This window comes from Neolamprologus brichardi, chromosome 8, assembly GCF_056152115.1.
Source record: "Neolamprologus brichardi isolate AB-2024 chromosome 8, ASM5615211v1, whole genome shotgun sequence".
In the NCBI taxonomy this organism is placed as follows: domain Eukaryota; kingdom Metazoa; phylum Chordata; class Actinopteri; order Cichliformes; family Cichlidae; genus Neolamprologus; species Neolamprologus brichardi.
Window position 1 is genome coordinate 16,667,631 of NC_142111.1, and position 12,837 is coordinate 16,680,467.

Below are 12,837 nucleotides of genomic sequence, written 5' to 3' on the forward strand. Positions count from 1 at the left end.
AGACCAGGGCTCAACTCCAGGTTTGGAGAAGTGGCTGAAAAAGAATTTGGTTGTGTCACTTGGGTAAAAATATTAAGACCGTACTTATTTTCAGCCAAAATCAGAGCAATAAAAAAAATCCTCATTGTCCTCATTGGTTTTGGAGGGAGCTTTAAAAAAATCCTGATGACATTACGATGACATCAAGGTCATCAAGGACTTTTACTAGAAAATAAAGCGTTTAATGAAATTATTGAGAATTACTAACTTTGGATTGTGGGAAATGTAGGAACAAGCATTTTTCCCAGAACATAGCAGGCTCTGCTCCTTTAATTCCAGCATTCTTTTACAGTTACAATACTACTGTAAGTAACGAAAGTAGCCTTTTAGAGAAGCAGAATTGACTTTTTAAGAGTTATATTATAACATATCATCCATCCTCTTCAGTCTCAAATACTCAGATCAATCTCATTTGGCAACCCCATGCAAGTAAGTGAGCAGCCAAAACAAGCTTCCAGATGTTTAAAATGTAAATTATTTTAATTACTTTAAGCTTTACTCTAAAAAAATGTAAATATATACAAAATTTCATGTGGCACTGAGTACAACTAGTTATTCATTTAAGAGTCTTCCTCAGATATAGTTAATTAGCCACACATTTATTGCATTAAACTTCAAATAGTTTGTACAAAAAAAAAAAAAATGAATTGCTATTGAAAGTCGAAATGACTTCAGAGACGAACTGAAAGGTGAATCATCCCCTATCGGGAAGTCATTATAAATAGCTTGTATTTATTTAATTTTAATAAGTGCAAATAGCATTTGTACCTGTAGACTTGAGTATGCCCACGCATGTTCTAGTAATGCTGAAGCAGTGACGGTGGCTCAAAGAATAGAGTGATTTGTCAAATCATCATAACAACAGTGAGTCACCCCTTATGCTTCCTGTCCACATCAGTCATCTCAAAGTTTCCACAATCATAAAAATCAAAAACTTTACCTCTTTCAAGGCCATTTTTAGATAATATGAACACTTGTGGTCTCATTTCCTTTGCAAAAGCGTGACCCCACTGCCAATTTGAGAGCCCAATCTGGGCAGTAAAGGTGATGGCATAAAAAGATTGTCTAGATGTCACAAAAAAACCCTCCTGCCTCCTCGCTCCGCTGAAGCACAATGGCACAAAGGCGCACACCACATTTCGCCGTGGTTTTTAAAGGACACTCTCCCTCAGGGAATTACAGTTAACATCGCGGTAAGAATCTGACTTTGAGTGACAAATTCACAGAATCTCAGCCCTATCCAAAAAAAAAGAAAGAAAGAAAGAAAATGATGTTCTTACTCCACGCTTGAAGTGCTATGTATTACATGTTTCGTTTGTAACTCATTACAAAATGAGTCATGAAATGAAGCTCTGGTAAGTTTGACACAATGTCAATATTTTCTTCCTGAACTCATGAAATTGCACAGTTCACATGCAAGTGGTCAGAACAAGGCTTCCAGGTAGGGCTCTATAAATAGCAGCCATGCTTAAAACTCACAGAAATAATGGAAGTTGTATATAATGTTGTAAATAATGGAGTGTTTTTTCAGGGTCCATTAGCAGGAGATTTTCTTGAAATTTTTAAAGCCAATAACTCGCATGTTAGGTCACCACCAACAGTGTTTGAGTGAATGAAGTCAACAGCAAGAGCAGTCCAATATTTATGTGAGTCTAATTGAGTGCAATGCTTTACTTAATTTACACCAATTACCTCACTTATAAGTACCCAAATCCCTGCTGTAATGGAACAGCCTTGGAACAGCACCACGGGAAGAGTATACGCTCAGTGGACTTTGTCTAAATCTTTCCTGAATGAATGAGAACATATCTGCCTCCTGAGAGTTCGGTGTTAAGCAGTAGGTCATACTGACTCACGGTCTGCTACGACTGATGGGAAACACCACAGACAATCGGAAACCTCTGGCCATAAAGGTAAGCAACATAAACAAATAAAAACAAAACCCAGTCAAAGCCGACTTCCCTGCAAAAGCCTTTAACTGCCCTATGACGAGTGCCCCAGTTTGCCCACTTTACTTTGAAGGAGAAGCCTCAGTGCAATGCACTGGACTGTGAAGTTCAATTCCCACATGTAAAAAAAATATATAGTAAGAAAGAAAAATTGTGCTGGATTCCTTGAAAGGCACAAAGGCATTCAGAGTCATCTCTTCCATTATGCAGGCTGAGACTGAAATCGATACAGGACTCAGCTGAACCTAAATCTGGTCTATATAACCCTAACAGGCATCCAGGGAATGACTCAGTGGAAGTAACGTGGCCTAAAACGCATTGCCAATTTAACCTCTCCCTTTTTCTCCTGAGGCAGTCAAGGAAGCTGCAAATTTTGAAGTAGAGAGAGAGAGAAACTTTTTGAACATCAGGGTAAATAAGGACAGTGTTTGAGGGAGCAAATTTGCATACTAAACAAAAACGAGCAATATAATTGTGGTCATATTCTCGGGGCTACGAGGGAATCCTGTACGTACGTGCTGCTGGAAACCCTTTTAAAAGTAGGCTGTCAGGTAAATGCTGAAGAAGACATATGGGAACAATGAAGAGGAATAATAGCATCAAGATATCCCTTTCACTAACAGTGATTACAGCTTAGCCGGCCAGCTTTGTGCAGAAATAAACACGTGCACCACAAAGTGTGGTCTGGATTATCTACTTGCTTACAATGCAAAATTCAAACCTTAAATACATATCACATAACTTCTGCTTTTGTGCAGTCGGCACTGGCTTGGTTCTTTAAGTTGGAAATGAGTGATCACGTAGCCTCTATTGTCCCGTCTTAATACAGCTTTTTAATAACTAGCTCATGCAGTCATGTACCTCTAATGTTTGTGTGCTATGAGTTCGTGGACAGCTAACAGTTCAAAAGCTGCACGAGTATTTTGATAGGAGAAACTGACTTAGTGCAACGGAACCATTAGTCAGTCGATTTGACGCCCACATGAATCTCTGGATTTGTGCTGTTAACATGCATAGCCTGACTCATCCACCCCAGAGCCTGCCTGTCTAAATAAGTAATGTATGAAACATCAGAAAATGCAAAACGTCAACTTAGGGAGGCCCAAAAGAGCATATTAGGGGGATGACAGTGACTGCATACGGTCTTTGTGGAGTCAAAGCTGTTGGTGTTGATCCAGTTTTCTTCATTATTCTCTTGTTTTACAAAAAAAAGATAAATCCAGTAAAGCTTGTGACTTCACAGTGGATGCCAGCTGCAGTCAGACTAGTTCAGCTGTTGCAGCAGAAGGAATTTCAATGTGACAAACAAAAAAGAATCCACTTACAAAACTCTTACAGCAAAATCCATCTGTCTGTTTTCTTCTGCTTATCCAGTTCAGGGTTGTGGGGGAGGGCGAGGCTTATCCCAGCTGTCATGGGGCAAGAGGAAGGGTACACCCTGGACAGGCTTTAAACTCTTTCACAGTACTCACACATAAAGACAGACAACTATTCACACCTACAGTAGAATCACCAATTAACCAAACGCCATGTGTGTTGCTAAGAATGTGGGAGAAAGCCAGAGTACCAGGAAAGAACCCCCAGACATGTGGAACACAGACATGGAACCTAAACCCAAAAAGACCCCAGACTATACTTGAGCCCAGGGCCCTCTTGCTGTGAGGAAACAGTGCTAAGCACCGTCCGATTCTGACACACTCAGTACTTTTAAAACTGACTTTCTAATCTGAAGGTGTTAACACATAACCACGTTCCTATCATCATCTATAGCCACAAGATGTGGGTAGTGACTGAAAAAGTAAGTCAAGGTAGAAGTGGAAAAAGTGAGTTTCCTGAAGGGTGTGCTTATCATTTGAGATAGGGTAAGGAGCTTGTTGATTTGGGATTGAGGTCAGAGTATGGGTAGTGCAAAGAAAGAGGTTAAAGTGTTGTGGTAATGCATTACATGCCTCCATGTGTTAAGCAAATCCAACCAGGAGAAGACTGCAGGGCAGACCCCAATACCCTGAAGAAACTATGTATTTTGGCTAAGGAGTTAAGCAAGTGTAGGGATGCTTAGTTTACCATCTCCAAAAAACAGTCAGGCTCATTAATATTACAATATACAAATATTACAAACAATTTTGTTAATTATGCGGATGGACGGCAGATTGAATGAATGAAGCTCTTGATGTACGATCACTGGAGAACAAGGGAAAGGGGGAAATCAAGGCTGTGTTGCTGGACTTTTGCTTCCTTTTGCACTGCTCACACCATTCCCTGCCCACACCACCAACATTAAGCAATGCAGAGGGCTGGAGGTCACTGAAAGCTGAGGTCATATAACAGTGTCCGTGTCATAGGAATTAAAGAAATAGATGCAAGTGTGAAACAATAGCAATCCCCTTCTGCAATAAGTAATTCCAGATATTCCAGATGTAATATTTATCTTCTTCAATCTCAGAAAACATTGCACACTGACACTGTGACGGTTTTCTTTTCATCACATCCTTTTCAGTCTCTGTACACCTGGACACAAAAGTGCTTGAAAACAAGTTGTGATACCCTGACAACTTGCTACCACACAAAAATCATTTTGAGCATTACAGTAACTCTTCTTATTTTTGGTGACTATTTTATAACTATAAATAAAATGAACAACTTTAACGTTCTCATGGATTCTTGGGACATTACTGTAACAAAACTAAATTAAGTTCCCCTCCACACTGTACAAAAACAAAACAAAAAATTTAACAATTTAAAATCAGATTTGTTATTTGAGGCTAAACTGTAGCATCATGCCTCCCTCTGGTGCTCTCTGTTTGTAAAGTGGCCTTGAAGTTGTTGGCGTGTGGCGACAAGCTTCCTGGGTAACAGCAAGCAGAGCTGCTGGTGAGATATCTTTCGTGTTTCATTGAAGAGCTCACAAATGGTGCTGTGGAGCGGTGGGGGGCAGGGCAGCGAGGAGGTCTTTCCCACAATCGGCTATCTCAAAGGCTGCACATACCAGCCCGGTGCAGGGGGGGGACAGGGAGGCCTCTGTGCCACACATCAAAACAGCTGGAGTGACTGATAGGGTACTACTTCTGCAGGCATCTGCGGTATGCACTGTACACAAGTCGAGCTATTGTGTAAAGGCCCGCACTTTTGATTAGCAAACATAGATTTCAATTTCAAAATCTAATCTGAAGTTTTCACTCACATCTCAATACGCTGCCATGGCCATTGCCCAATGAAGTACAGTATTTGTCCCAATGTGCCAATTTAACCTCTGGCTCTTCTCCAGTGAGCAACATCTATTTAAAAACTTTGACAAATATGCACGTTTATGTTTTTTATCCGTCACACAATGCATAAATGTCACGGAGGCATCAGATTGCTCCAAAATTTCTTTAGCAGCATCACAATAAACCCAAAAATCCTGACACAGAGAGTCACAAAGAACTATCTTTAGCTAGAAGAAGAACATGGAGTCCTGCACCAAATGTTACGCCTATATCTCAATATCATTGAGCCGGTCTGGATTAACATGAAGTCACAGAAAACTCTGAGATAGTCTAGCTCAGAATAAATTCTCTGCCAAGTACCTTGAAAAACCTGCCTACAAGTGTAACTGTGGAAATAGTGGCTAGTTGTAATATTATATTGTGAAAGCATCCTCATCTTCAGAACATATAGTTATGACAAAAGCAAAAGGGCAAAATATATTAAATATATAAAAGGCAAAGGATGCTACCCTGCATTACTGGGGACACTGTGCTCTTGCTTTTAGTGGCTGTAGAGATCAAATTAGTCCACACACATATCCACGTACATACAGCCAATGTAGGATGCAGGACAGAATGTACCACTCTGAGCTGACAGGTTGTGTAACCATGGCTTCAAACGCGTGACCAGCGATAGCGATGACCCCCCGACTGCTGCCTGTGGCACTGCAGTTTGTCATTAATGGTCCTGCCACGGTCACTGGTGATAGGCTAACGATTATGCCCCGAGGTTGGTTGGGGCCGATTGGCTGGGCTACTGCCAGATTGTGCTCCAAGTAGGCTAGTAAACACATCACAATACTGATGGTGGTGACAGAAATACTGATGTTTTGAGATAATTCTTTAAAAAGAGGATAAAGGAAAAAACTGAGATATTTGGATGTTTGAATGTCTTTGTCACTACTGTCACAGCTGTAGCTGACATCACTGCAATACCTTCAAGCCTTCAAGTCCTTCAACATATCTTTAAGATGACATCTAATTCCCACCTTAATGCCAAATGCTGCTCAGGCCCGAGTCTGACACGTTCAAATCAATATCTGCCTTTTGTATGTATGGGGTGATAAAGGGAGATGCCTGCAAGGAGTGACATCATTTATTTTAATGATATACTTGCACTTCCCAGATATCATCTGTCACTCAAACTATGTCTGGTGCCGCGACAATCATTGTCAAATGTTATCCCACATCTGCATATTATAATACTTTCTCACAGCTTCTGTAAATATACATATAAAATGTAAGTAGGAGAATGAGAAAGGCTAGGAAAAAAAATGCAAAAAAAGTTTGTCAGTGCTGAAAATGCAGAGAAATCATCCACCGTTTGGTGTAATTTGTTAACATGAAGCAAAGGTACTGTCACATTGATTATGCTGTCAGTTCTGGTCATCAGGGAAATTAGATTTATGTGAAGTAGCAGCTCCCAAAAGCGCAGCAGCAAAGAGAACTTTCTTTAAGATGAGTTTCAGTGTGGAGTGATCCGCATATTAACACTGAACTCTGCCCTCTGATGGAAATGTGATAATTTGAAGTACCAATGTATGTAGCACTGATATGAGTTAGCAACAAACAAATTATCAGCTAATTATCAATAACGTGCCACAAGTCTGTAGCTTTTCACTTGTGATCTCCATATCCCCAGTGTGTATGCCTCTATTTTCTCATGGCATAACTGGGCCATTAGAGTCACCCTGATGCACCACATATATTTGCTATTCATAACAGGAAGAATATGCCCCGATTGACCGCGCATATTTCTGTGACAATTGTTTTCACAACGATTGTTCCAGTCTATTTTGGAATTCTCCGTTTTTCCTTTGAGTCTAATCCACCCCAAGAAGGACAAAGAAGGAAGAGATTTTCATTCAGCAATTTTTAAACATTCCAGGGCCCACCTCCAGACTGTCTCCTCATGAAGAAGAATGGGAAATAGCCTTTGAGCTCAATGTTGAACATATCGTGTCCAAACATGACCAAGGCTTGTTTGATTGCTTTTGATCACAAGTTTTAGCGACTTCATTCTTTCACGGTGATTCTAGACATTAAACTTTCATGATTTACCCGGAGGACACAACATATTATGACGTTGACAATGATGCCTGCTCCGTGGAAGGAGGCTGCAGGTTTTTGAAGAGCTTAGTGAAAAGGCGGGCTAAAAACAAAACATCTAACATCTTTAATTAAAACCGAATGCAGGAAAATTATAAATTAAACACAATGTTCCTTTATATTTGAAATCCTCCACCCGTGGGCTGATCACAGTAAAATTGCTTAGTCAGTTTGTGCTTTTCCTGTTATGTGATTTTAACATATTGCAAAATAAATTTTAATTGCTGTGTGTGTGTGTTTTGTGTAACACTTACAGACTACTCATTTGCTTGGAATGCACATAAATTCTCGACTTTTACTGTAGAGGCACAGCTGGCTAAACGATTAATGTGACAACAAAAACGCAGAGCTGAGACAATATGAAGTTGAGTGTGTCAAGAATCAGGCCTCAAAGGAATCAGAACCAGCTTGTAAATTCCTGGAGGAAAACTATTATGAATCTGTGGTAACAAGCTTACAATGTGCAAAAACGGAGCATGCAGAAAAAAACATCTGTTACTGATTTCCTGTTTCCTGCTTTTTCTATATTAGGCTAATGATAAATGTCATTTGCATGTTACTGCGTTATATACCGACAATGCTAAGGTGCATATTAGACTTGAAAACCTGCATGTTTGAAGGCACTGCCAGACTAATACAGTAATGGCTCATTTATACTAGACTAAGAACAGAATGGCAATCTCCTTGTGACTAGGAAAAATTAGTGGTTGCCTGGTCATCAAATTGACTTTTTTTTTGCATTCAGTAATTGATTTCAGGTACTTGCAGGGAAAGCTGGTTGCCAAGAGGGGTACGCATGCAGCATCCATAGCCTCTGAGTGACCACTTTCAATCATTAGGCGATTTCACAAGTCACTTGGTAGGAGCCAATTACGCTCACAAAGATTGGAGAAGTCTTCCAAATGACTGCCATTTATTTATAAACGTAGACATATTGCCAACAAAATGCAGTCAATCTGAGTCAGTTTGCACCTATATTATCACAAATAGATTGCATGCAATTTCTAACTTGACCCCATTCAATCTCAAACTGATCGCAGACTGATAGCAGACTGATTGCTATCAGTCTGCTATGGTTTTATCCCCATCTTGACACACATAATTTGCTGGGAAGACAACAACTGACTGACTGTAAGTGGTCTCTGTCTTCAAAGCAATAATGACAAAAATGACAAGATTGCAAGGTCACTGGTTCTCTGTTAGAACAATATTAATCATGCTCTAACCACTGTTTTTCTTAGTGGGACATTAGCATTAGAAGATCCAGCATTCACAGACTCATGCTTCTGATATTCTGACTGTTTTTAAATGCAGTTGATAGTTGAATGAAGGAAACTATGAAACAAACAAATCTTTTTTTTCCTTGCATCTCACTCACCAAACCTTTTAATCCATTGATGGACCTAAAACGAATCCAATCTCATGTATATAAAATGCTTATGTATAGACGAGGAGACAGTAAAAGCAGGGCAGAAATCTTGTACCTGTTCCATCCAAAGTGTGAAAGAGCGCTGCCACGAGTCCTTCTTCTCTAGATGCAGGTATGTGTTGAAGAGGATGAGGTAAATGTAGCGCTCCAGGTACTGCAGGCTTTTCAGGAGAAGCCGCTGACACTCCTTCTCTGTCTTACCACTTTTGATCTAAAGAAAAAAAAAAAGAGAGTAAACAAAAGCATATTAGGGTAAGTGAGCAAAGGACATGACATTTTACCAATGTGGAAGAAACTGTTGTAAACAGCATCCATTTTTAGATTGGTACTCTGTGTAGTATCAAAAGCTATGCAGGCATATAGACTCTTTCTGTGTGTGTGTGTGTGTACTGTAGCTAGTTCTATGTCTCCAGCAGCCTCCTGCATGTGTCGCTTTGCATAATATTGAGCATTCTTGCCATCAAATCTGCCTTGATAGAGGCACAGTGTTCAAATCACTGAAGGAACATCTTTAATGGAAATATTTACAAAATTTTACCGAACTACAGAAGACAATGACAGAAAACATGATAAGAACAGCAGAGTGATTTCTTGCGTAACTTTTTCAGCTTCATTATCATCCCTGCTCACAAACTTCAGTTCTGCATGACACACCATTGTTTAGTCATAGACTCCATCAAGTTATCACTTTAGAGTTTATATATCCTCTAAACTGCATCGACAGCAGCATAACATTTGTGAAGATTAGTTATCAACAGTTTTCTAATCTTGTTGCAACAGGCACAACATCACTACACAGTAATTTAGTCCAATTTGAACTTTTGCAGTTTTACATTTTAAAAATAAAATAGGTCTCAATTAGTGTCATGCCTAAAATAGCAGATACATTTTGCTAGAAAACTGTCCAAAGGTTTTAAATGCCAGACATTTAATATCTTCAATTCTTTGTGGGTTTCATATCATTTGTTCTGAAAAGTGGCAAGCTGTCATATCACAGTGTTCAGCTTCCCTAATTTAATCACAAATGGAATTAAATGTCAGGTTTCAGCCTGCGGATCACAGGGAAGAGTGGTCTTTCCTCACTCCCACAATTATCAAATCTCAAATGAAGGATTTGTGAGAAAAATACATGCACAAAATGTAATAGAGGTAAGTGGGTGCAGATTAAGGGTGACATTAATATGAAGGCAAAGCAAAAGCAGATTATCATAATAGATAAGGGGTTCATATCAGTATTCCAAAGGGTAATTTTTAACTTCTAAAATTAAATAAGTAAATTTTAAGCCTTTAGTTAAAGTAACTCTAGTCCTAGAAGTCCAGCTTTGGTGAAGTGTTGACAAATAATACGTCATATATGGCCAAGGCCTGCCTATTCATGGTTAGGTATTTGCGGATTTGCCTATTCAATTTTTTCTGTGGAACGTAACTCCAAATTATTCACAGAAAATTTGCCTAATCGCCCATTTTTACATCGTCTTCAAGAAGCCATGAAAATTATACCAGCAGTTTTCAACAGCGATGTACAGGAAGTATATTTCTAAGGCTTTCTGCCAAAGAAGAAGAAACAGGACCACAGTCAACTCCTAAAGGTTTTCAGGTTAGCTTCCACCATTCTAGGAGTGTTCGTGCATAGCTGTGAGATGTATATTTTTAAGGGTAATGTTGTAAGATGACTTTGAAATTATATTTAAGTGTTTAGAATGATAGTTTAACATATATTTGGTTTTGAACTGTTAGAATAGGCATTTATAAGCGTTTTCAGAGGGGGTGTCAAGTATTCGCGGATTTCAGCTATCTGCTTGGTAAACAAAGAACCAGCTGTCAAAAATTATAATAGTCGTGTTGAACGATGCACATTTAACCCTCTCCTGCGGTATAAAAAACTTCAGTGGGATACAAATGTCAGGACACAGTACAGATTAACTAACTAGGGTTTGCACTATTAGTTGTGGAGGGGGTTGTTTTCTTCAGCCATTCTTCTAGAGAATTGCTGCTGCGCTTGGGATCACTGTCCTGTTGTATGACTCAGTTACATCCAAGCTCCCATCGGACAAATGGCCTCACAGTTGACTCAAGAATATTTTGGTATACAGAAGAGTACTCAATGACTGCAAGCTGCCCGAATCTTGTGGCTACAAAACAAGCCCAAAATCAACCCTCCATCACTACGCTTGACGTTTGGTATGAGCTAATTGTGCTGTTATGCTGCGTTTGGTTTTCACCAAACATGGTGCTGAGCTAAACACCTCCACTTTGGTCTCATCTGTTCAAAGGACATTTTTGCAGAAATCTTGTGGTTTGTTTCAATACAAACCGAAGACGTGCTGTGCTGGGTTCTGCTTCCTCCAGTGCATTTGATTAGCAAGCACCTGGCTGCTACTGTCTTAATTCCTATGGAAGCAGTAATAGTGTTTTTAGTTTTTCACAGGACTGTGTTAAATTAAAACACCTACTCTCTGTTTACTTCTGGTTTGGGTCATTCACTTTGTCTGTTTGCCAGTAAGATTTTAATGGCAGCAGATTCAAGCTAAGAAGGCTAAAAGCAGCGCCAAAAACACTGAGGTGAGTTGACTCATTTGATTTTGTGTTAACATGCAGTATTGTAATTATTGTAAGTATTGTAACATCATATACAATGAAACAGACCAAACACCCAAAAATTCAATCTTAAATAGCCTTCAAATACCTTGCAATTAAACAATTTGGGTGACACATAAATTACTTGTGCCTAGACAGCTTCAGGCTGTGTGTGATATACTTTCTCAACAGATACAATACCCAGGGATGTTTTTCCATTTTTTCTTCCCTTTTATCTGCTGAAGAAACTCATTATCAGTTGGCAGTTGATAAGTCATCAGGCGAAACTGCTTAGAACATGCAATTATCAACAGGTACAACCTAATTTTCACAATAGCTGTTTACCCCTGTGTTTTACCCAACTCTTCACCTCCACTCTTTTTAAATAACTACAATAGTTACATGGCTATTCTTGTGATAATTACTTTCATAGCCAAAACATATGGTCTGTACACTAGAGTACTTAGCAATCATCTAAAGTATATGATGCTCCCCTGTTGTTATTCAAGAGACAAGGAAACAGTATTTTCACAAATCCAATTCACTGTCTCGAGGAGGGAAAGCCAAGCAAACGTTTGACATAAAATGTAAAAAACTGAATGTATTAATTAAATTCTTCTTTTGAAAAAAATTATTTGGATTATTATGTTTCTGACTAATCCTCTAAAAGCCCTGCAGTAATTATTGAACAAATTAAAATACAAAATATTGGAGTTAAAGACAAAAACAAAGACACCAAACAAAGGCAGACCTCTGTAGCAGATTTTGAGCTATTACATGTTTTGAGTTGTTTTTTCAATTATAGGCTGGGTGAATGCTGACAGGCTTTCATAAGAGTGCCGAGACAGTGTTAAGGTGCTTTCCCTTTTTGGCTTCTTCCTTCTGATTACTTCAGCCTTTAGCACTGCCAGGAAACAAAGTGACAAGGTCTGCCATCCAGGCACATACTGGATTGAATACCATGTCAGTGGGGGTTAAGAGAAAGTAAGTGCTTGGAGAAGTGCAGTATGGTTTAATGATGCTTTTTCGCAGTGGTCTTTGTTTTTGATGAATGAAGCTGAATTAAAAGGTTATCTGCTCCCGGTGTGCAGCAAAGGCATTTAGGGAGCTGTACAGAGAATATGAGTAGGTGGGCTAAAACTTTGGGTAATTTGAAATGTGCACAGCACACCATAATGCAATCATTCCAGAGCTGAATGACGCAGCAGACAGAAAGGGGGGTGAAAGGGGTTTCCTGTCCATTCCCAAACAGCTGTGGTTGGATCCCGGTTTTCCAAGCATCTGCAGCAGAGTGGTGGAGAAACCAGACCTAGGCAAACAATGGATGTGCTGTCTGTTTATCAACTCCCCCAAACGAAGGGGAAGAAAGACAAAGAATATGCACACCTCATTTTTTTTTCAATATTCCTAAGTTAACACTGACTACAACCAGAGGGCAGGTGAACGTATGTGAACCTGATTACCCTGTGCACCCTGCACCCCCATGGGG

General features: G+C 39.4%; 1 protein-coding gene across 6 annotated transcripts in view; it reads right to left on the reverse strand.

The window, feature by feature from the left end:
- Positions 1-12,837, reverse strand: part of pald1a (phosphatase domain containing paladin 1a) — a 54,057-nt gene that overhangs the window by 1,962 nt on the left and 39,258 nt on the right. For all 6 annotated transcript variants that reach the window (XM_006791108.3, XM_006791106.3, XM_006791107.3 and 3 more), the window contains exon 19: positions 8,827-8,982. In XM_006791108.3, coding sequence (XP_006791171.2) covers positions 8,827-8,982 — 156 coding nt within the window. The remainder of the gene's footprint in view (positions 1-8,826; positions 8,983-12,837) is intronic.